A 24,677-nucleotide genomic window follows, 5' to 3' on the forward strand; every position below is an offset into this window, starting at 1 on the left:
CACATCTCCACGACCAGAGCTCCTGGCTTTTCGTTGAGAGGGTGAGTTTAATCTACTCCAGCTTCATGGCACAAGCCAAGGGCAAGAGGAAGCAATGCAGAGGTGATGAATCTGCCCGTCTGCCCATCACTGAACCCTCCCCTGCTTCCTACACTGGGGTGATGAAGGCGGCGCAGGCCGAGGGCGCAGCCCAAGAGCACAGGCTTGGTGCTGTTCATTCACTCATTTCCTGTGTGACTCTGGTGTCCTCGAACTTGTCGCTTCTGTTTGGAGGGAAGCACGCGGAGAGCCTTGTGCCCCTGTCTTGATGCTGGGTATTTCTGTTGGTTCTCACAGTGACCTGGGACTGGCCAGAACACCATACCCATCCCACAGATGAGAACACTTGAGACTTGGGGCATAACTTGAGGGAGCCGCGTGGGCACACTGCTTCACTGTGTCATAATTGTCTGCCCTCTAAAGAAGGGCTACAGTGTGGAGACACGATTCCCCACCCCGTGGAACACACTGAGTGAGACACACTGGCCTTTTTTGAGAGTGATTTGTCAGCCGAAGAGTCGGGGGTGAGCATCCGTCCTGACAGCTGTTGGGGCGTGTGAAGCCTTTGGTCTCAGTCACGGTTCTCCTGCTGTGAAGAGACACCATGACCAAGGCAGCTTTGAAAAGGAAGCATTTAACTGGGGGCTTGCCCATAGTTTCAGAGGGTTAGTCCATTTTCATCATGGCTGGGGGTGTGGCAGCAGGCAGGCACCACACAGAAGCAGTAGCCAAGAGCTCACATCTGATGTATTAGTTGCAGGCCTGGTGTGAGCTTTTAAACCTAAAAGGCCACCCCTAGTGACACACCTCCTTCAACAAAGCCACACCCACTCCCTGCTTCTTCCCAAACAGTTCCACTCACTGGAAACCAAGCATTCAAAAACGAACCTGTGTAGCTCCATTCTCATGAAACTACTACACCATCCTACAAGGAGAGGGCGGGAGGAAGTAAGGAACCTATAGATAGAGGAGTGACTTGGACCGGATCAGAGATGCTGGGGTGGGCATTATGGAGGGCCTCATCCCAGCTCTCAAACGTGGTAGTTTTCAGCTCAACCCTGAAGGAAGGAGGCCAAAACGGGAATCGAGCTCACAGATGCCAGGACATCTAGGTGACCTGTGTCCCGCTCCCATGACCTCCAGCTCTCTGGTTGGATGGGTGGCAGGGAAGCCCTGCCACCTCTGTCTCCTCCTACCGGGATAGGCTTGTTCATCAGGCCAGAGGGAGAGGTGCTTAGCCAGTCAACATGTAGATACCCAGTGTGCTGCTGAAGCCTGCCCTGTGCTGGACCACACACATTGTAGAAATGATAGATGCTGCTGGATCCAAGCCAGGAGGAAGACTGACATTCAGAACCACAGTAGCCCATCAGCCTGGTCCCCACAGGTGACTTGCGGCCTCTCTTGGACATGCTAGGCCTAAGCCGTAGGCATCAGGGAGGGAGCCCATGGCTATGGGAGTTTCACATAAGCAAGGCGTGCCACTGAGAGGACTTTGTGCAGTGGCCCTGGATATCCATCATTCTGAGCACGGGCCACTGTCTGAAGTTCCCACTGAACAAGCTGACCTATGTTTTATCTGGCTTCCAGTCCAAGCCGATGGGCTTTGCGGGCCATTCCCCAGAAGGATCCAGCGCCTGGCTCTCAGAAGCGTGTCTGGCTGGACACGGCTGCTCTCCCAGACGCAGGCGCCTTTAATTAAACCGCACGCTGAAATCAAGTGCGTGGACAGGAAGATGACAAGCCGCAGCTGCAGAGGGACAAAACACGGGAATGTGAGAGGCGGGAATGTGAGAGGCGCGGCCTTGGCTGTGGCTTCTGCAGTGGTAATTTTACAACAGCGCCCTGACACCTGGAGGCGCTGCCCGGACATGCTCGGGAGCTCAGTGGGATGTCTACGCTCTCAGATGTTAACAGGGAGACCAGTGGAAAGGGACAGAGACTTGTCCTTGTGGGCAGTACCAACCAGGCACCGGTAGCTAGACATTTGGAGGGGGAATCTTTGACTAAGGCCCCAGTTCACAGCCACCAGGGGAAAGCGAGGCATGGAAGCCGCTTAGAGGGAGGCAGGTGGTGGGGTCATGTCCCATGGTATAAGAATAGCAGGGGCAGAGGGGACTCGAACCTAGGTCGGATGGTCTCCAAAGCTCTTAACCACATGTTAGCAGACGCCTGCACAATGACTGTGGATGTTTGGATGTAAACCCACAGAGATGAAGTGTTGACTCAGGAACTACCAGATGAGCAGTTCGGGGTCCAGGAGAGAGGAAGCCAGGAGGAAGGGGAAGATTGGATGGGGTTTGCTGAAGAGCTAACAGGAGAAATACAGGTCCAGATGTTGCAGGCAGGGCTAAGGAAGGAGGCTTTGGGAGAGGCTGGATCTGAAGCAAAGCCGTGTAGTCCCCTAGCAGCAACTGACTGCAGGAAGAGAAAGCAGATAGACCTTGGGCCGCACTGAGCCAGGTTTCCCCTCACTAGTGCTGTGATCCCAAACTGAGGGTGGGCATCCTTGTTGTCTAGGAGACTCTATTTTCCTGAGGAGGACTAAACAAACGTCTCTTCTCCCCACGTTAGTGACAAATCAAAAAGATTCTGTCCAGGTCTGAGGGAGCAGCATCACCAAAAGCGCGCGCACACACACACACACACACACACACACATAAACACACACACACATACACACACACATACACACATACATACACACACATACACACACATACATACACACACATACACACACATAAACACACACACATACACACACACACATACACACACACATACACACATACACATACACACACATACACACACACACATACACACACACATACACACACACATACACACACACACACACACACACACACATACACACACACTGGCTCAGGCCGTGGGAGGGTCAGTCCTCCGTTGTTGGTACTGTGGGCTCAGGAGCAAGAGACACACAGCTGAGAACAGAATGGAGGAGGGGTGCAGCTACCCTCTAGGTTACAGCAGGCATGGTGTTGTTCTATCCTCAGGCTTGAGAACCTTCTGGAAGAGACAGTCCATTGAGTCCCCACCCCTCGGGTGGTCCAGTGACCCTCTCTGTACCACAGCACCTTCCTCCGCTTCTCCTGGCTCTGCTTCGGATTTGTTATCATTGGAAGGCAACTGGTTTTGTCTCATCTGTCTGTTGTTTTCTATCACAAAATAAGACTGCTTGCTGTCGTAGGACTTCCAGCACCGCGTACTCCTTCAGTGGGAGGCTGGGTGTCTCATTAGTGTGGTTTTTTTTTTTTAAACTTCCTTTAGTAAGTCAAAGTGTCACTGGCTTGCTAGAGAGACAGAGAATGTGAACTCCAGATAGAGACCACTCTGTAGATAGCAGGACTCGCTGCTCTTGCAGAGGACCCAGGTTCAGTTCCCACCTGCAATTCTAGTTCTAGGGGATCCCACCCCATCTTCTGGCCTCCGTGGGCACCAGGCACACATGCATGCAGCCCACTCATATATGCACATAGAATAATAATAAAAAAAAAAGAGTGTGTGCTAGATGAGAAATCTCAACAGTATGGAATCATATGTAGAAATCACAGGCTTCTCCCTTCATGCCCCTCCCCCCATCCTACAGTTAGCTCATCTGATCCCAATCTCCGAGCTGGCTTGCCTCTGATGGGGGGCACTTCGGGGAATGTCATAGCAGACCTACTCTCTAAGTAACAAGAGCTGGACTCAGGGTTGGGATTGGAAGCGAGTTGTCATTTTCTTATGTGGCCCTCAGGCATCCACAGCCTCCCTGAACCTCACTGACCTCATCTGAGTCTGGGGAGAGGAGAGCTGGGATGAGGTCAGCCCCATGTGACGGTGCTGGGTCTTGGCAGGTTGGGGACCAGATTCTGGAGGCGAATGGGCGGAGCTTTCTCAGCATCCTGCATGACGAGGCAGTGAAGCTGCTCAAGTCATCCCAGCACCTCATCTTGACGGTAAAGGACGTCGGAAGGCTGCCCCACGCACGGACCACCGTGGACCAGACCAAGTGGATCGCCAGTTCCCGGATCGGGGAAAACGTCACCAACTCAGCAGGGTCTGGCCCGGGGCACGGGGTTCCGGGATCCTCGGGCGACTTCTGAGAATCAGGGCTCCTAGTCTGGTGTCCTCACCCTGAGATCCACTCCACTCATGGGCTCTTCCCCTCCTCCTCTACCCCTGTGTCCTCGTGGAAAGTTGAAGTAAAAGACTTAGAGCCCCCTTCTCTGCCATCAGGCAAATCTCTCGACTGGGTGCTTAGTGCAGCCGGGGAGCATCTAAATGTGGACTCTCCTCTCCCTATCCCATACTACCAGAGAGGACCCCACGAGATACTTGGGATGAAGGGATCTCAGAACCAGGCACAGGGGCCAGGTGGCCATATGCCTGTGAGTAATGTAACCTGTGTCACCTGTGGTCCCCATCAGACAACTCCCCCTGGTGGCTGGTGACTCCTGGTCAGACACCCCCCAACAGTATCACATTTCTCTCCTTTATTCCTGCACAGTGTTATATGTTTCTAAAAGGTTAATTTCCAACACATTTTTTTTTTTAGAAAAAATTTGGATTTCCCACTTTAAGAAAAAAAACTTGGTTTCTGGTTGTTTCTTAAAATTCCAAACTCTTACAGCATAATACGACCTTTTCTGATTGAAGATAGGAGCCAGAGCTAAGGTGTCCTTACAAGTTTCCCCTGAGGGTTTCCGGTTTCCCCACCATCCTAGGGGATGGCTGACCTGGATCACCTGTCAAAGGTCCTTTATTCTCCCCCTCACCCCGTGAGTCCCCACTCTGTTTTGCTCTCATACCAACCAGAGGACTCTGGGTCCCATCTGGACAGGAAGTACCCAAGAGGCCACCTCCCTTGGTGTGGCAGTGCTGGATATGTTGCTAATGGGGAAGACTCAAAACCATCTGTAGGTCTTGGGGGGTCACATGCCCCTCAGCAGCCCCTAAGCAGTGACCATGGTACTTGGATATGTGGTTTCTCACACTTTTGCTCTGCTTTGGGGTGGGGAGAATTTTTGACAAGGTTCATATATCCTAAGCTGGCTAGCTGGAAACTTGCCACGGAGCAGTCCAGGCTAGTCTGGACCTCCAGAGCCTTCCAAATGCTGAGACCACAGGCATGTGCCAACATGCCAGACACAGAGCCTAGCTTTCCTGCTCCAACTGAGCCTTCCCCATGTGTGCCTCACTCCATGTGCTAGCATGTGCTGAGGGGGCTTGTATCTCTCCATAGGTTTCCAGGGGACCACACAGAAGAAGGGACAAACAAGGTAGGTCTCTTTGTGGGACATGTCTTGGTTAGGGTTTTACTGCTGTGACCAGATACCATGACCAAGGCAAGTCGTATAAGGGCAGCATTTAATTGGGGCTGGCTTCCAGGTTCAGAGGTTCAGTTCGTGAAGACAAGAACATGGCAGCGACCAGGCAGACATGGGGCTGGAGGAGCTGAGCGTTCCACCTCTTGTCCCAAAGGCAGCTAGCTAGCAGAAGACTGGCTGCCAGACATCTAGGACGAGGATAATAAAGCCCAGACCTACAGCGACACACCTACTCCAATAAGGCCACACCTCCAGATGCTGCCACTCCTCCTAATGGGCCAAGCATATACAAACCATTGCAGGACATCACCAGCATCTTCTTCTCCCCTCTGTTTGGGGCAGAGTATGCACAGGGGCCTATACGTTGTAGGGAGCTTCAGCCGTGCCACCCAACTGTCCAGATGCTTGCTGGCCTCCAGCCACTGTGCCGGCCGGAGGGATAAGGGCAGTGAAGAGAAGTTACCAGGTCCCTGCCCTCGGGGGGGGGGGGGTCACACCCAGTAGAAGACTCACAAAGACAGTGCAAACATTCAAACAAGTATCGGACTAGAAAGCCCACCAGGAAGCACGGAGGCAAGGTGGCATCAGGGAGGAGTGTGACTTGCGCCAGGGCTAGTGGAAGAATAGGAGAGTGAGCAGGGTTAGGAACAGAGCGACGGCCCAGGCTGACCTCACAAGGCTTTGGGACCGTGGATGAGGTGGGGGCAGCGAGCACCTCGTAGGCAAACAGAAAGTCTGCGTTTCTAAGATCATGTTCCATATTCTTGGCAAGGTGACAGGGTGGGCCAGGGAACCCGAAGGGAGGCTGGGTGGTGTCGGCTGGTCAGAGGCGAGGGCCACCTGTATAATCTGGCACGCGTTAGGGGTATAGGTCGGAATTGTGACCTAGAAAACGCTGGGGCTCTTATCCCAACAGCTTCCTAAGAGAGATGTGGAAGTCCCGAGGATCGCGTAGAGTGTGAACAGGTGGGCAGAAGGACAAGAGTCAGATAGGAAGGTGCCACGGAGAAGACCACATAGCACCATCATCCCAGGGTTGGGTGGAGCGGTCCCTGTGTGTGTGACACCGTCAGTGCTGTTGGCACTGCCAGGTCCTCTGGTTCTCCAACAGCCTCAAGTCCTCTGGCCTGTGTCCTTCTGTCTTTCAGCCAGGATTTTACAAGGGCCCAGCCGGCTCCCAAGTGACCCTAAGCAGCCTGGGGAATCAGTCGCGCGCACTGCTGGATGACCAAGCCCGGCACCTGCTGACGGAGCAGGAGCGCTCCACCATGATGTACTACCTGGACCAGTACCGCGGTGGCGCCATCTCTGTGGAGGCCCTGGTCATGGCACTGTTTGAGCTGCTCAACACACACGCCAAGGTGACCTGTTCCTTCTGTTCCTACCCCGTTACCAAGGTCCTCAGCTCAACGGAACCCTAAGCAGCCCCATCCTCCAAACTCAAGACTTCTGGGGACAGGAACAGAATCCAGTGGTTATCATCAAAGAATATTCTTCACAGGCAGGGACCAGGGTAAATGGGCTGGTCAGAGGAGCCAGCTCAGTCTGCTTGTGGGTCAGAAACTGCTGAAAGGAAGAAGTAGCTTAATCTAGTATAGTTTGGGGTAAATTCAGGCAGGAAAGAGGAAATACAGTTTGCAAACAAACATGATCCGGAGGACCACTCTAAGAAGAAGGAATGACTAAGGGCTTTGTGACGTGGAATATGATAGTTTGCTCAGACTCCTTGTCACCTGTGCATGCTGAGAAGGAAGAGCTACAGAGAGGAAGGAGGCAGGTGATGCTGGGCCAGAGCCGTGGAAGGTTTGGGGCTGCAGAGCAGGCTTGCATACAGATCAGTTGGAGGTAGAGGTACCAGTCCCACCTGCCGGCAGAGTTCTCTGCTGAGTGTCTGAGTGTCAGATTTGTCACGCCCTCCCCTGCAGTTCTCACTCCTGTCTGAGGTGAGAGGCCTCATCTCACCCCAAGACCTGGACCGCTTTGACCATCTGGTGCTGAGGCGTGAGATCGAGTCCATGAAGGCGCGGCAGCCCCCAGGCCCCGGTGTCGGAGACACCTATTCCGTGGTATCCTACAGTGACACCGGCTCATCCACAGGCAGTCACGGTACCTCTACAACCGTCAGCTCGGCCAGGGTGAGCCGCCCCTGCCCTATCCTTGGTGAGAAGGTCAGGGCACGGTTAAGATGTTACCTCTCCCTCATAAGCCTCAGGTTCCTCATTCGTGAGAGCCTGGTTGTTGTGTGCCGGATAGACCTTCTGGGGGCTCTCAGTGTGGGGGTCCAAGGGGAAGGTTTTCTAAGGGCTATTTTTTTTAAGGGATGGTTAGGAGCCAACAAGATGTCTCAGGGTGGTTACAACCAACCCAGTTCAGTCCCTGGGACCCACATGGTGGGAAAAAAACCTAATGTAAGTTGTTGTCCTCTGATTCCTGCACAGCATATTCGAGAGAGCACACACACACACACACACACACACACACACACACACACACACACACATGCTAAGAATGTAATAAAGATGTGAAGGATAGTTAGAACTACATAATTGCAGTTCACAGGGAGATCAAACAGGGAAAGCATCGTGGTCAGCCCGGGGTCAGCATTAACACAATGTCAGTCTTGGTGGTTTGAACTATGGCTCTGGCTGGGTTTTTCACCGGGTTACCGCCTGTTGTCTGTGGAGCTTTCTTGCCAACTCAACAACTCCCAGAATAGCATCCAATCTACACTGGAATGTGTGATTCTGCTCCCTGGATTCTCAACGGCAAGGTTTTGTTTTTTTTTTTTTTGTTTTTGATTGTCTTTTCTTTTGTTTTGAGACATATGCAACCCAGGCAGCCCTGGGAACTTGCTATGTAGACTGGCCTGGCCTCCAACTTACAGAGATCCACCTGCCTCTGCCTCCTGAGTGCTGAGAGTAAAGGCGTGTGCCACCACATGGGACAACAATGCCTTGTTTCTTATCTTAGGGGACAGCCAAGTAGCCTGTGAGAAGAGTCGGGTGGGTGGGCTGGAGGCCCACAGGTGGTGTCGTCACCCTTGGATGGGGGGGGGACATATCTGTGGCCCTGGAGCCAGAACTCAACAAGTGCTGTGGCAAGGCTGGGGCTGCCCAAGGAATGAGCTACCTGTTGGGTGTTGGTGGCCCATTGAGAGCTGTCCTCATTCCTACAAATTTTGGCTTCTCAAGTGACTTTAACACTAGTACTCTGGGGTCTGGAGGACCTTAACCCCATCTCCTCCATCTTTAAAGGTCTTTTACTCTCCCAGAGGTGTCCCCAGAGAGACTGCCATGCCTCCCCAGGGCTCTGGATGTGCCAGCAGCTGTTTTTTCTGGTCCCCAGAAGGGCAGGTCCCTTCCAGGCCAAGGCAGAAGCCCCACCCCCGTTTTGCTGGGTTTGCTCCAACCACAGGCTTTGACGCACCTCCCCCTCCCCAGTAAGGTGATTTTTAGGCTGTGGGCCCTGGTCTGCATTCTACTTCTCTCCGAGTCTGACTCGTATGACCTCGGCCTTAAAATGTCTGTGTTCAGCTTCAAGAATCGCAGAGCACAGCTCTAAAAACCCAGAGAGTTAGATTCAGGCGGCAGCTCTTGGGAAGTCAGGACCACAGTGAAGAGTGTCTTCTGAGTCCTGGTCTCTTTGTGACTCGGCTTCCCCATGCATAAACTGTACGAGGTCCTGCCAGCTCAGGCTGAAGCAGCCTAAGGACCCAAAGGACAGAACCGGGTGTAGGACAAGAGGAGCTGAGAGCTTATTGCACTTGAGGAGATCTTTGCAGAGAGCAGGGATCCTGGCTCCAGCCCAGCAATGACCTTCCCATCCCTGAGAAGCCTTTCCTCCGGTTAGCTACTGCACCAGCAAAGACCCATTGCACATGGTGTACCCAGGGGCTACACAGCAGAGCTCACATCAAGAGTGGTTCTGGTCAAGCAGCTTCAGGGCAGATGGGACCCTGAAGTCCCCCACCCCATTCAGAATCTGTGACCAAGCAGGGTACCCAGGAATGCCAGCATAGGAAACACACACTCCCCAGGCAAAGAGGAGCTCCTGGGGAGGAGTCTGACCTAGTCTCACAGACAGGGAAGTCCCCTTCCCTCTCCGTGCCTCAGCTCAGTTTCCTGCCTTATAGGGGAATTATTTTTGCCAAGTCCCCAGTGCATAGGGAGAGCAGAAAAAGAAAACCCTCTAGGGCCCCTGTGGAATGTGGCCACACCCCTGGGGCAGCTGAAGACCTTCTCCCCTCCACAGCTGCCCTTCCTGCTTGGGCAATCTCCTTAGAGATTTAATCACTGAGCCTATAAATACTCAAAGGCAATGGAAAGCAGTGGGCTGGGGACTGTTCTCCCTCCCTTCTGCCCCTTCCCAGGGACTCCCCTTCCCAGGGACTCCCCCCCCAGCACCATTTGAGGCTCAGCCTTAGGTCTGCAAAAGGTCCCTGAGGGCCTTTCCGGCTGGATTAAAGTCTCCAAGCAGAGTCCCCCCTAAATCACTGCGGGTCCTCAGCAGGTGTGACCTTGGACAGCCTGCTCCCTCCCTTCCAGCCTGCTCTTCCATCTGTGAATGGAAATGCTGGCACCAAGCCTGCCCCAAGTTGCTGACCTATGGAGACCCCCCCACCCAAGCCCCAAGGATAAAGTTGGCTCCTCCGAGCAGCAAGGCCTTCCAGCTTCCTCTGAGGACCCCCGCTGCTCCCCTCAATTGGTGTATACGTGTGCAGCAGGGGTTGTGGGTGCTATGCTGAGGTGACTTCCTGACACTCATTTCCTGTATCTTTCTTTTTTGCCTCTTGCACATTCACCCTCCTCAGGAGCGGCTGCTGTGGCTTATAGACCTGATGGAGGTACCGTCCTTCTGCAGGGGGAGGCTGGGAGTCCCTTAGGCAGGGCAGAGGTGGGGGCCCGAGCCCTTCCTCTCAACCCTGACCTCCGCACTTGTTCTGGCTGGGACTGGGTGTTCTTGAGGCTCAGTCTGTCTCCGGGTCACCACCTTCTAAGTGGCCTCCGGCTCTGGAGAACGGGCTCTCTATTCAGATCCTGGCTTTGTCCGGTCAGTTGCTGTGTGTCCCCAAGAGCATCTCAGCCTCTCTGAGTTTAGATGTAAGACCCATAAAAGGAGGGTGGTCCTTTCTGCGCTGTGCAGTAGAGAGCACAGTCAGCCTTTGCATATGCACAGCCTCTGCCCGTCTGGAATGTTCTCCTTCCCACTTCCCATGGCTCGGAGGGCAGTTCTCACAGGAAGCCTTCACTGACCCTCTTGAAGGAAGGACTTCGGCTCTTGGCTCATGGTACTTTCATGATCAGGAGGGGTATAATCAGTGACCCCACACGTGGTCGCCTGTGGTTTACAGAAATGACTATCTCTCAGCCACTGCTGGACCCTAGGAGTTTAGCACACCCTTCAGCCCATGTGGATACCGCAGCCATTGTCGTTACTAAGAGCCGCGACCATGGAGCTAAGATTCTCTAAGATTCAGTCCCAGCATTTCTTACACAAGTCTTCTGTGGCCTTCCCAGTGGCCCTGACCACTGAGGCCCTTGTGTTACAGAGGACATTGAAGCTCAGAGAGGAAGAACAGCTCACTCCAAGTCACACAGCTTGCTGGCGAGAGACAAGTCAGGACGAGGGCCCTGGCCTGCTTGCTTCTGTGTGGTGTTGTGAAGCCTGTCCTCTTGACTCTGGCTCTTCCTGAACTTGTTTGCTGAGCATCACCTAGCAGTCAGTCTGTCTGTTGGTCTATATGCCATCTGTCTTCCCCCTCCCTCGTCTTCCTCCCTTCCTGTTAATCTTTATGGGTGCATGCCGTGTGCTGTGTGCAACCCAGGTGCAACAGGGCGTCGGAGAATAATGAAGATGCTTTCCTCAGCTGGAACTGAGGGGCCAGCAGGAATAACGGAGGACCGAGATGAGTGGCAGGCCCAATAAGCGATGGGAGCTAAATAAAATAGCAAAGGGAGGTGGGGGGCAGAGCACCTGGGGCTGGGGAAGATTGGCAAGGCACAGTTGAGGAAGACAGCAGGAACAGCATATGCAAAGGCCCTGGGGTTCCAGCATAACTCCTCCTCTGTCTCCACACTGTCCTGGAGGGAAGTGGAGCCAGAACAGGGCAAGTACAGAGAGCAGAAGGCCAAGTGCTGAAGAGTTTCCTAGGAGCAAGGTGATGGAGGGTACAGCCTGGCTTACCTGATTATTGGATCCCCGATTATTGAGAGGAAACAAGGAGCACACAGACACATTCCCAGAAATTACCAGCGGCTCTGTGGGGACCGTGAAGCCAGTTGCTAAGAGATACAGCAGTGAGCTCTTCCTGCACCCGAGCATCCCTGGCCTGCAATCTCTTGATGTACCTAGCAACCTCAGACCCTGCACACCTGGCCACCTGGGCTGAGGGGCAAGGCAGCCCACTGCCCCACCCAGAAGTATCTCTTACTGGGAATTGTGACATCACTTTGTCCCTCAGGTGCCTTGTGCCTCTGAGGAAGCCCCTTCCCCGCTCTTGCCTTAGTTTCTTCTTCTATAAGACCAAGACAGACCCCCATGGCTCCTCAGATTCTAAACAACCGTTCATAGTTAGGGTTCCATTGCTGTGAAGAAACGCCCTGTCCACAGCAACTCTTACAAAGGAAAACATTTAATTGGGTGTGGCTTACCGTTCAGAGGTTCCCTCCGGTGTCAGCATGGCTGGAGGCAAGAGGACACCCAGGAAGCAGTGGTGCTGGAGAGGGAGCTGAGAGTTTCCTCTGAATCCACAGGCAGCAGGAACAGATTATGACGCTGAGCCTGGCTTGAGCACCTAGAAGCCACAAAGCCCACCCCCAGTGACACGCTGACTCCAGCAAAGCCACATCTCCTAACTGCGCCACTCCCTATTAGACCAAGAGCCACTTTTACTCAAACTGCTACAGGTGCTAAAACGTATTCAGGAGGGCATGTCATGGGATGGTGGCAGTCCTGTCCCCCCCCCACCCCCCAGCTCAGCATCTAAATAAGAGTTATAGCAGAAAGAGGTGGAATAGAAAAATTTACCTCAGCCAGGCACCAGAGCCTGGAATGCAGTTTCCACTACGGTCATGCAAATTAACAAACAGCCCCATGCACCAATTCCTTCCTTTTCCTTGCGAGCTGAGACACACCTACCTCCTCAGAAACATCAGTGTTACTGTTCTGTCCCCTCTCGTGAGCATATTCCCCTAGGAGCAGAGAGTTCAGTTGGGGACAAGAACTATATACTACCAGCAGAATTACAGGAGCACCTTCAACCACCCATGGGATTGTCTTCCAAGATTTTCCTCTGTGTCTGAGGGAAATGCACCTTGTCCTGGTGTCTGGCTGCCAGTGACCCAGGGGCCTCGACATCCCAGACGGAGACAGATTCCATTACACTCAGACTCCCTGGGTCACATAACACAGCGACCCATCCCAGGTTACACACAGCCCACAGCGATCACCGTCCTTTCCGAGCCCGAGCAGAAGCCATCAATCAAGAAAATGCCCTGCCCCACCCCACCCACAGGCACATACAGCTTGTCCACCACTCAGTCTGGAGCTTTAAATTTTTTTTTCCCAGCCTCTGACCAGCATCAAGTCTTCTGTAGAAACCGCTGGCCTGCAGAGTGGGCGATGGATGGGATCCCTGCCAACATTTCTGAGCTTTAGCGTGACCAGGGCCGTTGCTCCATTGCCCAGGCATGAATTCTACCCGATGGGTTTGGCTCTCCCGACTCACAGTCTTGATGGGGTGGACAAGCTTTCCAGGTCTTCAGTTTCTACCTCTGTGCATTGGATTGGAAACACCTGGTATTTCTGGGTTGCCCAGGGAAACCGGATGGTCCCGTGTGGTCCTGTGTGGTCGAGCCTATAAGCCGGCTGACCATGTTGCTACTCTAAGGTCGGACAGAAAAGGGATTAGAGGTCAAGCCTTCTCCTGTTTTGTCTCAGAACAACGGCCAAAATCTGACTCTCCCACAGATTTCTCCGCTTGGATCAAAACACCTCTCTTGTGTCTGGAGTGAGGCCCTGTGGCTGCCGAGGGTGTTAGGATGGTACCCACCTCGAAGGTCACTCTGTCCTCTTCCTTCCCACAGGGAAGCAAAAGAGGGGCTCCCAGCGTTGCTGTGGCCATTCCTTCCTTGGCCTGAGCCTCCCTTCCCACTGTGAAAGATAGAGACTCAAAGCTGCTCCTCGGTCAGAACCAGGGGACAAGGAAACAGGGCTTGCTCCCTCTGACTTAGCAATGACCTGCTGGGTTTAAAGACTCCTTCAGGAGGAACCCCCTCATTTGTTTACGACTTTGTTCAGCCTGCCCTTGCTGTGCAGTGTTTGTTGAGGAAGCTCTCCCAACCAGGAGCTCACAAGCCCAATGGAGGAAGATTTTTACTTAAAAAAAGACCTACGTAAGGCTTGAGGCTGTAGCTCAGTAATGCTAGCTTGTGCCGGGCGCTGGGTTCTCTCTGTAGCACCCCGTGCAAACCATCTACCGATTCAGTGCTTAAGAGAGGACAGACCCAGGCTCCATGTCCCGGGCATCGCAGAGAGATTAAATTAAAAGCTGGAGTTCGGCATCCAAGTCAGACACTAAATGAGATACGACAGTTTATTGACTTCAGCTGAAGGACACAGGGAGAGTGTGTTGGGAATGGTGGGCTATGGGGCAGGAGACGCCTGCGTGTGCGAAGAGCCAGAGAAGTGGTCGGCTCTGTATAGGTCCCAGTGAGCTGACTCACCATGCCAAGTTAGCTTGGTCTGTCTGCCCGTGTGAGGACTTGGGGCACTGGGAGCTGTTTCCAGCAGCAACTGCCAACCAAGCCCATGAGCTCAGCTCCTCTCTGAATGTAGCTGAGCTCTGCGGTCCCGAGAAAGTGCTTTGTGGTTGAAGCATGGGGAAACTGGGCAGTGTGCTCCACTGTCTGAGCCCCGGGCCCTTTCGGAGGCTGGTGGAGCAGCTTTGTTTAGGAATCTCATAGAGGCTGACAAAACGTTTTTAAGGTGACGTGCAGCTGAGTCTCAAACCATAGGCGCAAAATGGCACCTGGGCTGTTTGCTTTCTCCTACTAAGGAAGTGGGGCCCTGGATCAGGACCCGTGTGACAGGAAAGATCAATCAGGGACTTCCGTGGGTCACAGTGGCTGATCGGAGAGCTTTGGCTGCCCTCACTCCTGGTGGAAGGAGGCTCTAAGCCACTCTCTCTGCCCCAAAGTTCTCTCTCCAGAGCCCCAATTCCCTTTATCCTAAGGGCTCTTCCTGACCTGGCCACTGTAGGTCATGCTTTCTTTCCACTCAGTGACATCCTTTCCCCCAGGACAAGGGAGGGAGGCTGGGGGACAGGTGTCAGCTCAGCAGAAGGAAGGCTGGTCTGGTCAGCCACGTCCCTGCTGGGTTGTAATATGACTCTACCAAAACCGTGCCCTTCCTTCCTGGAGAGCCCTTTGCTCTCCTCATCTGGGTGCCAGTCACTAGCTTTGATCGAAGGAAGCACTGTCCCAACAATGGCAGGTCTTCTGTCTCCCCACTCACCCCACCAGCCTCCTCTCCCGAGGTGACAAGCTCTTCTCAAGCCACTGTTCATGCTACAGTCTTGCTTTTTTTTTTTTCTCTCTGTGCCTCTGCTTTTCTCTTTGCTCAGCTGAGCTGTCTGCTTTCCCCCAACTCTGCCTCTTCTTTGGAACCTTCCCTTCCCTGTCTCTTCCCCTTTCTTCTTCTATCAAACAGAAATCTAATTGCAACACACACACACACACACACACACATACACACACCTCGAAGTGGCCTTCTGGAAGCTTTCAAACTCAGTGCCTCAGTTTCCCCCATATACAGTCAGAATGGGAAATGGGCCATCCATCCAGCTTCAAACCTTGGGCGCATTTTGTGATGGGGGAGGGGGAGGGAGTGGCCTGACTTAACAAAGCTGAGAGAACAAAGCTGAAAATAGCACCTTTATGTAAGCAAGGAGCAGGAGGCAGAACCAGGAACGGCTTGGGGGAGGGCAGAGCTGTGTGGGAAAGGAGCCTTACTTTGCTGAGGTGGCTCTGGGCACCTGAGCTACACCTGGCCTTTGATAATTTTCAAACCAGACATTACCTGCCCTCAGTACCGGAGTGGGTGTCAGCGCGGAAAAATGTTCATTTCCCTTTCCCTCCTCCCCTTGTCCATTACCCCAAGCTAGACGCATGAGAAAGTGGTCCTCTTGTCTGGAATGGGAAGCACCCAACCCTGAAGGGTGACCTTGGACAAGTGACCTACCCCCTCTGAGCCTCAGGCTAGGCTGTACAACTGAAGGGAGTAGCTATGTGTGAGCCCTTGAGGGGCTTGGGGAAAGCTGCAGGCAACAGGGGCTGGGATGCAGTATCCAGGACAGGCAGGTGTGCACTATGGCCTCAGGCCTCAAAGCCTTGGAGTTCTGCTGGCACTACCTAGTTCTTGGCCAGGCTGTCTGCCGCTGTCTCAGATGTACAGGGAATGTGACTTGGGGACTTGGGGCTCCCAAGTGTCTGGATCTGGCAGATGGAGCCTGCACCGCGCTCTGACCAGCTGCCTCCTATACACCCCCACTTCTGTCCTTTCTCCCATCTGAAACGCCAGGGCTCTGTCCAACTCCAGGGCGCTATGACACAGACTTGGCTTAGTTGCCCAAGTGACTGTAGAATGGCTCTCTCGGTTTGAGGCACTGTTAACTGTGATGAAACACCAGTGACCAAAAGGAAGGAAAGGGTTTACTTGGCTTGCGCTTCCACATCACTGAAGGAAGTCAGAACAGGAACTCAGTCAAACAGGGCAGGACTATGAAGGCAAGAGCTGTTACAGAGGTTGTGTGTGTGTGTGTTGGGGCCTGGCTTGTTCATAGCCTGCTTTCGTATAGAACCCACGGCACCACCCACAACGGGCTGGGCCCTCCCCACATCAATCCCTTATTAAGAAAACACCCTACAGACTTGCCTACAGCCCCTTCTTATGGAGGCATTTTCTCAATTGAGGCTTCCTCCTCTCAGATGACGCCAGCCTGTGTCAAGCTGACATAAAATTAGCCAGAACAAGGGCCGTGCAGCCTTGGACCTGTCATGACTAAGATCTGTAGTCACAGGGGAGGTGACAGATGATGATTTAGCCCATGGGAAAGTGCCAACGCTAAGATAAGGAGAAGAGCCAGGCACCTAGTTCTCACCTGGTCTTCCATGACTCTCCAACCCTTCTCACCTCTGCCAAACCGTGGTCAGTGTTTGCTGAATGGTGCTCCAGCTTCCTAGTGTCCCAGAACAGGGTGGGTTCACCTAATCGCAGTCATCTGAGCCTCCCCCTACCCCCCCAGTATCTCCTGCAGCAGTAGACACCATGGAGATTCTGTATTTTCTGCTGAGGTCAGAGCTTGACAGGACCCTAAAAAGGACCTGCATGGACAAACTGGCCTTGCCAGTCACCTCAGCTAGGATGGAGTCTCTGATGCCCACCCACTTTGGATATTTCCAGGGAGCACTGGGCTGATGGCAATTGGCAAGGGATTATGGGAAGACTCCATTTTTTTTTTTCTGTCCCAGAAACTCATCACCCAGGGGCTCCCTAGGCTTCTAAAATACAGTTCCCGAACCTGTGGGAAGAGCCACCCAGGGTTACTAGATCAGCAGTATGACATTATGTGCTACCCACTTTGCAGAGAGGTTCTGTGACTTGCCTAGTGTCACACAGCCATTGGAGACAGGGCTCAAGAGCTTGTGCAAAGGCCCTGTGGCAGGTAGGGTGTCATCATGCTGGAGAAGTAGCAAGAATGTGAGCTCAAGAAACTCAGGGGTGGCCTGAGACGTGGACCCAGAGACCTGCATGTGGCTTCATCGCTAAGTCCTCTGTTGCCCAAGCTTCTGAGAAAGGAATCCATACACAGGAAGCTCTGCCTCAGGGCAATAGAGTCTGGGCCCTCTGCCTGCAACTCCATGCTTCCTGCTGGTTCCAGAACACAGCACCTCCCTCCTCCAGGCCCAGCTCACTCAGCCCCTGCCCCCAGACAGCTAAAGCAAGCGATCCTTTCATTCATGGAGACTCGGTCATTTACCCTGTAGATACTGACCCAGCAGCCAAGGCTCTGAGCACAGAAGGCCTAGTAGTCCAAGTCCTGTGTGAGTTTATATCCAGTAGGAATAAGAGGCAATAAAGCCACATTGTGTGACCTGAGTGCAGAAAAGTGGAACAGGGGTCAGGATAGACAGCCGATGGCATGTATGGTGCCCATGTAGACAGAGCTGGTCTGTGAAGCCTCGGGCATCGAGAACTAAAGGAGAAAGTGAGTCACTAATGGTGTAGGTGCTAGGACAGCCAGTGCAAAGGCACTGGGGCAGTAGGCACGGAAGCAAGAAAGGGCCAGCTATTGCATAGGCAACAGTGAGTTTGGGCTTTGTGTGGGCTGGGGATGAGCACTACTTGATTTCTTTTCTAAGGACTGGGTGCTGGATGGGGAACAGTGAGGAATGAGGAAGGAGAGAGGAGCAAGGGGAGGGGTGGGCTGCTCAGATAAGACAGACCCACCCATGCAGGAGGTAACCTGGAAGCCAGCAGAATCCGTCTACAGTCAAGCCACAGCAAAGGCTAGTGAGAAGGTGCCTACAGCGCTCGCATTTGGCAGGAGGGGACGTGAGCAAATGACTTTTCTTTGTGGAAAGCAAAGTTGAACTCGTCTCCCGAGGCAGCCCACTGCCCTCAGGTTCAAGTCCACGCACGACCAAGAGCTGACAGAAAACCCTCAAGCATTCTTCGTGCTCTTCCCTGGTTATGCACACACACAGTCCAGTGTCTGAGACATGGCTCCTTGCTCACAGTCACGCCCAGTTCCAGCCCTGTCCCCGTCTTGGAAGCCTTCCTTGCTTCTGCTCCCCCAGCGTATTGTATGCTCTTAGCCATGGGGTGCCCTCCGAGGTCTAAATAATCTCTATGTGCCCCCCCCCCTCTAACGCAGACCAATGGCAGGAAGACGAGGATAGTTTTGTAAGATGGGACCCACTTTTACACTAAGCTAACCGCTTTGGGGTTGAAGCCACTTATCAGGCACAGCAGCCTAATACACACCTCATTTGTTCTGCATGCCCCACCCCCACCCAGCATTCTGTCTGCCACTGGGCTAGAGAGCGCAGCATCTGCTGAGCACACTGCTTAAAGCTCAAGCCTAAGATGGCCCCAGCATCTCCAGGTAGCGCAACAGAACTCGATCAGGAAGTCCCAAAGAAAAACATGGATTTCCTGGCTTGGAATGTAGCTCAGTTGGTAGGCTGTTGTTGTTATTGTTGTTGTTGTATGTAAAGACTTGTGTGCAATTCCCAGCATCACACACTGAATGTATTGCCACACACCTCGAATCCCAGCACTCTGGAAGGTAGACAGAGTCAGTTCACGGTTGTCCTAGGTTGCATAGCAAGTTTAATGCGAGATCAGCATGAACTACATAAGGTCCTGCCTCAAAATAATAATAATGATAATGATAATAATAATAATAATAATAATAATAATAATAATAAATTGCCTCAAAGTGGCCAACAGAAAAAGCCATTGCTTTGAAGGAATAAGGTGACTAGCCATAGACTGGGGCGTGCCAGGATTTCCTCAGCCACTGGAAAGTGCCGTAAGGTCATAGGTTCTGGGTCCTGGAAAACAGGCGAGCTCTCCTCTCAGCTCTAGTCCACGCAGCTTCTCTCTTGTCCACCCATTTCCAGAACACTTTAGACCTGGAGGGAACCGGCGAGACGACCGAAGGCAGCGCCAATACTCTCCCGGATGTGTCTGTGGTAAGGCCCTGCCCAGTTACACTGCCCCCTTTGCTCACGGACCTCTGGGATCTTGGGATAGCTGCAGAGGGGTGGGCACGGGGGAGGGGAGGTTAGAGTCTCTGCCGAGAACCCACCAACCCAGCTGATTGCCTATTCTAGGCCCCACTTCTCTGTTGCCCGTGGGGCCTTGAGCAAACTCCTTAGCCCCTCTGTGCCGGTGTTTTCTCATCCGTGACATGAAAACAGGGTGCCTTGCTCACAGTTGGGGGCCAGAAAAAGTCAGATGGTTTGCTCAAAGCATTGAGACAGTCCCTAGGAGGCTGTCCGTGCTTTCCAAGTGCAGACTGCCTAAGTAGCTCCCGGGAGGTGGTGGCCTGCCCTGGTCCATTTCTGCTCACAAGACTCAGACACCTGACCTCAACCCCGATTAAACTTCTCGTAGGTGTACTAAGCTCAGAGATGCGCTTTACCCTGTTCATGGTAGTCCTACCACCCTGCAGACCCCCAGGTGCCTCCTGTCCCACCCTGTGGCTAATTAAGTCTTGTCACTTGTGATAAACCCCTGCCGATGCCAAGAACTTCAGTTCCCAAAGGAATGGAGTGGGTCCCCAGAGACACCTGCCGAGATCCTGGCGCTCCTCAGCTGCCGAGATGTAGGGAACAGTTTTCCACTGAGCTTTGCATTATTCAAAGCAGTGTGGGCAGGAGCTGAGGAGCAGGGGACCCAGTCCTTGCCAGGTCCAGCACAGCCACCATGGGCTCCGACTTCTACTCCTGTTGGGTCTTTTGGCAGGACAATGTCAAATCTCCCTCAGAGGATCTGCCTGGCGCCAAGCCACCCCCTCCCCCACCACCTCTGGCTCAAGGTCACGACCGCCTGCTCGGCCAGACACGGAAGCCAGGCAGGGAGGGCTCTGCACCCCTGTCTTCCGCTGCTCACTCAGGCATCGGCTTCTCAGCTCCGCGGAATCGCAGCCCGCCGCCCGGCACTGCACCCACCCCAGGACCCTCCTCAGCACAGAACTCTCCCTCTTCCCCCATTTATGCCTCCATCTCCCATGCCAACCCCAGCTCCAGAAAGCCGCTGGACACCCACCTGGCCCTGGTTAACCAGCACCCCATCGGCCCCTTCCCTCGGGTCCAGTCCCCACCACACCTGAAGAGCCCTCCTGCAGAGACCCCAGGAGCTGGGGCCTGCCTTCCACCACCATCACCCTCTGAACACCCTGACGCCGCCGTGGGTGCAAACCAGCACTTTGTCCTGGTGGAGGTGCACCGTCCGGATAGTGAACCCGATGTGAATGAAGTGCGGGCTCTCCCCCAGACTCGCAGTGAGTAAGGTTACCCAGCTCTGGGACACAGGGAATGGCTCGGTGCCGCAGAGTGGTCTGCTAACCCATGTCTAGCTCAGGGCCGGAACGATGGCCTGGAGTCAAGACTTGAATTTGAAGCTCACCACTGCCTCTGACTAATCATTTGTTGGCGGAAGGAGTGACACCTTCCCTGATAATGTGGAATAGACGGGGGCGTTACTGCCAGGCCGGTCACTGAGTGAGGGTTTGTGTGGGGATGGACCCCTCAGCCTCCTGGAAGGTTGTGCCCCGGGGAGGCCATTGTTGCCCGAGCACCCAGTCTGGCAGAGAGCATGCGCTGGATTCCAGGGGTGTGGCGATCCTCGTCTCTGGGCCTCTGAATGGTGTGTAGAGTTCAGAGTTCAACAAAGCCCCAGGCTGGGGCCCCCTGTATTTCCAAGGGACGCCCAATGAGGTTGTGGAGGAAGGGCTGGTGGTCCAGCAAGTTAGCTAGGCTCTGCTGCCATCTTGTGGCTGATGTGATTACCTGATGTTAGGCAGTCTAAGAAGCCGAGAAAAGGGCAAGCAGGGACCTGAGGCCATACTCAAAGATGCTGAACACTGTGTCCCCACCCCAAGGAAAAACTGGTATGCGTGAGAAGATCAAGCAGACCTCTGTAGATGTATCAGGCAGGGGATGCCGGGAACCAGCAATGACACTTAACTGGTGGAGTCCCGCCATCAGCCCCAGGCCAGCATTCTGCCACTCTTCCTTTGGCCCGCCCCCCCCCCCCCACCGCTCCTCCCTGCACACCCGGTGCTGACATCACTCCCTGGGATTGGAACTAGGGCAGGCAGCTCGGGAGAACAGGCCTCTCACGCAGACACACAGCGTCGCTACCCAACACACCAGGGTTCTCGGCTCATGTTCTTAAGCCAGAGCCTCCAGCCCAGGGTCCAGTGGCCACTTACTGAATGAGGGGACGGGACACGTGTGTCCACCACTCCGCTCACACCAAGGCAGTCTCGGAAAGGGTGGCACACCTTTCGTGGTTTGCTTGGGAAATTATAACCTCTTTGAAAGAAAAATCTCCTAATTCAAAACAACTTTGATTAAACTGTGACATCACGTGAGTTTGAACAACAAAAGCAGCAGCCCATTCCTGCGAGCGGAGCCAGCCCGTTAACCTCTATTTTTATTTTTATGCCAGTGCCTGGTGTTCTGGGCTGGAGTCCTAGAAGCAGTGCCTCTCGGGCCTGGGGAAGGTGGCAGGGATAGCCCCTGCCTGCCACAGTCCCTGTATCCCTCCATCTTTGCGTGGTCAGTTTTCATAGCTATTTATCCCCAGCTCTGCCAAGTTGCCCTCCACGACAGCTGTTGTCCCCTTGTGTGTCCCCAGCAGCCTCCACTCTCTCTCAGCTCTCAGACAGCGGGCAAACTCTAAGTGAGGACAGTGGCGTGGATACTGGGGAGACGGAGGCCAGCACCTCAGGCCGAGGCAGACAGACAGCAGCCACTAAGACCAAGAACGGCAAGGAGCTGCCCCGGACGGAGAGGACCACTGAGGGTGCCAACAAACCTGTGAGTCGGGAGTGGAGGACGGAAGGGCCTGGGAATCAGGAGACACGTGGCATGTGACCCTTGGGATGGATGCATTTCTGGAAGGACCCATTCAGAAGGGTCCCTGTGCTAGGACTCATGGAGTCCTGGGTGGTAGGGACTAGCAGCTGTTCTCTAGTGTACCATGGTAGCTCAGGCAGTCTGAGGTCAGACCTGGGGTTCAAGTCTCTGCTACACCAGGCCATCTGGGTCTTGAGCATTATTAAAGAGACAAGGACACCAGGCGTCATATTAGAGGCTTCACCTGCCCTCTACCGAGAAGCACCAAAGCCACCCTTCTCCCACCCGCAGCCTGGCCTGCTGGAGCCAACGTCCACCCTGGTCCGTGTGAGGAAAAGTGCAGCCACACTGGGTATCGCCATTGAGGGTGGTGCTAACACACGCCAGCCTCTGCCCAGGATCGTCACAATTCAGGTATGCCCCCTTGCATATGTCTCCCTTCCTCCTCATCCTTAAGATTTGCCTTCCCAGAGGTGACGCAGATCCTGGAGAAAGGCACAGGGACCCTCACGAATGGCAAGCTCCTTGATGTGTCATGCTGCCTGGATAGGCTAACACAAATGGTTTCCCTGCTTCCTCTTCCTCTTCGCAGCCAGAGCTTTGCCAGGACTGTAGACTAGAAACTGGCATCATCCGGTCGCTTTAGCAGGCGGTGAAAGACAAGTAAACCACATGACCCATGCTTGTGTCTCCTTATGCAGAGGGGAGGTTCTGCCCATAACTGTGGGCAGCTCAAGGTGGGCCACGTGATTCTGGAAGTGAACGGGCAGACACTTCGGGGTAAGGAGCACAGAGAGGCCGCCCGGATCATCGCTGAGGCCTTCAAGACCAAGGAGAGAGACTACATCGACTTTCTGGTCACTGAGTTCAATGTGATGCTCTAGGGGTGGGGCCAAGGTCAGGGCTATGAGCCAGGGTCACAGGCAGAGTCCCCGACCCCACCCTGACACACACACCCTGCCTGGTCCCCTGGCCCAGACTAGGAGAAAAAGAGAGCCAGATGAGGCAAGCAGAAAGTCAGGTCAAAACCTGTGTGCCAGAAACAGTAGGAGCTCAATAAAACTACACTAGGTGAACGGAAGGAAGGCAGACCGTGTTTCTCTAGGCTGCACAGGGGTGCTGCTACCCCAGATGCTACCCCAGTCTTTGGCTGTGAGGACACAGGAGAGTTCACAGACTGCGTCCTGCCAGGGGCACCTTCAGTGCCACAAATGAGCTGCCAGCACGTCTGTTCGCACCGGTCCCCTTCCTCCTGGCTCTGTGCCCCTATGGTATTTATTTATTTATTTATTTCCCTTCCTGTGCTTCAGGGGACCCCAGGCCCAGCTTCCCTTTGCACCCCCAGCCTATCCCAGAGGCCTTGCAGGTTACCAGCAGTGTCAGCGTATTTATATACAGAGCTTATGACTTTAATTTTTTCAATAAAGAAATCTGAACAAGGTTGGGGTGGGCAGTGTTCTATGGAGTTGCCTGTGGGCTGGGGTTTAGATTGCCCTGCGTGGGGAGATGTGATGGGGTTGACAGGTGGGGTACCCAGAGCATCCTTACATGACCAACTGAATCCTGAACACCAGCTGTTGGTGTTGGAGATACACAGAGGCAGAGGAGACAGGGAGTTTGCCTCACCTGCCCATTGGAGGACCTCACTAAAGCTGTGAGGGTTAAATTTACTTAAAAAAAAAAGTGAAGTTAACATTTTCAACTTAAGGCACACAGGCATGCTTCCAGATAGAGTATACTGTGGGCATCATGTTCAAAAACACACACTGGGGCTGGAGAAATGACTTTGTCAGTAAAGTAACTGGCATAAAATCATGAGGTCCTGAGTTCAGTCCCCAAAGCCAGTATAAAACGACAGACACAGAGGCATGCGTACATTTGTAATTCAGAGTCTGGGGAGGTACAACCAGGGTGACCCCTGGGGTTCACTGAGCAGTCAGCACTGCCCCATCAGCAATCCCGATGTGAGAGACTTTGTCTAGACAAGGAATAGCTCCTTAGGAATGACTTTTGTGTTTGATCTCTGACTTCCATGTGAGTGTGCACACGTGGGCACAAGCACACACCTGTACACACACACACACATGCCAGACTGGCCTTCTTGTGCACAATGCAGAAAGCCAGCTCTGAAACCCTGATTTATAGGCAAGTGACTCATTCGGGAAGGAGAGAGGGCCCACCACACAGGATGCTTCCTAGACTGCACCTACAGCCTTGTCCCACAGGGTCCTGGGAGAGTTGCTTGGAGAGAGGTTTCCTCTCAGGGCTAGATTTGGACATACCTGCCTGTCTATGTGGGCAAGGCCCACAGCCAAGGTGGTGAGGTCCTGGGCTCTTCCTGCTCTCCCTCCCAACAGGACCCATCCGCAGTATCCAAGGTCAGTGGGGGTTGGAAGTAGACGTGAGGGAGGGGGGTCAGGTACAAAAGGTGGCAAAACTTGAGTTGGCCTGTTGCCCGAGGGCAGCCTCAGGGCCACTTTCCTCCTGACAGGATGTCTGGTGGAAAAGGTGTGCCCATCCCTTTACCAGAAGGCCCAGGGCTTCAAGGTAGGCAGGGGTCGTCAGTTCCATTGACTTGCACAAGCTCCTGCTCTGGGGCTGGGATTGAAATTCAGTGGTAAAGCATTTATATGGCAGGGTTCTG

General features: G+C 53.7%; 1 protein-coding gene across 5 annotated transcripts in view; it reads left to right on the plus strand.

Annotated features, from left to right (window-relative positions):
- The window catches only part of WHRN (whirlin), an 83,241-nt gene extending 59,840 nt beyond the window's left edge, over window positions 1-23,401 (plus strand). The window contains exons 4-13 of one of the 5 annotated variants that reach the window (XM_080940254.1): window positions 3,909-4,111; window positions 5,297-5,333; window positions 6,530-6,742; window positions 7,307-7,516; window positions 10,192-10,242; window positions 19,067-19,138; window positions 19,914-20,451; window positions 21,813-21,994; window positions 22,325-22,447; window positions 22,735-23,401. In XM_080940254.1, coding sequence (XP_080796380.1) covers window positions 3,909-4,111; window positions 5,297-5,333; window positions 6,530-6,742; window positions 7,307-7,516; window positions 10,192-10,242; window positions 19,067-19,138; window positions 19,914-20,451; window positions 21,813-21,994; window positions 22,325-22,447; window positions 22,735-22,917 — 1,812 coding nt within the window. In that variant the 3' untranslated portion in view covers window positions 22,918-23,401. Of the gene's footprint in view, window positions 1-3,908; window positions 4,124-5,296; window positions 5,334-6,529; window positions 6,743-7,306; window positions 7,517-10,191; window positions 10,243-19,066; window positions 19,139-19,913; window positions 20,452-21,812; window positions 21,995-22,324; window positions 22,448-22,734 lie in introns of all 5 variants that reach the window. The other 4 variants (XM_080940256.1, XM_080940257.1, XM_080940255.1 and 1 more) reach the window with 4 other exon arrangements.
- The last annotated feature ends 1,276 nt before the right edge of the window (window positions 23,402-24,677 follow it).

The sequence above is a fragment of the Micromys minutus genome, assembly GCF_963924665.1.
Source record: "Micromys minutus genome assembly, chromosome: 28".
In the NCBI taxonomy this organism is placed as follows: domain Eukaryota; kingdom Metazoa; phylum Chordata; class Mammalia; order Rodentia; family Muridae; genus Micromys; species Micromys minutus.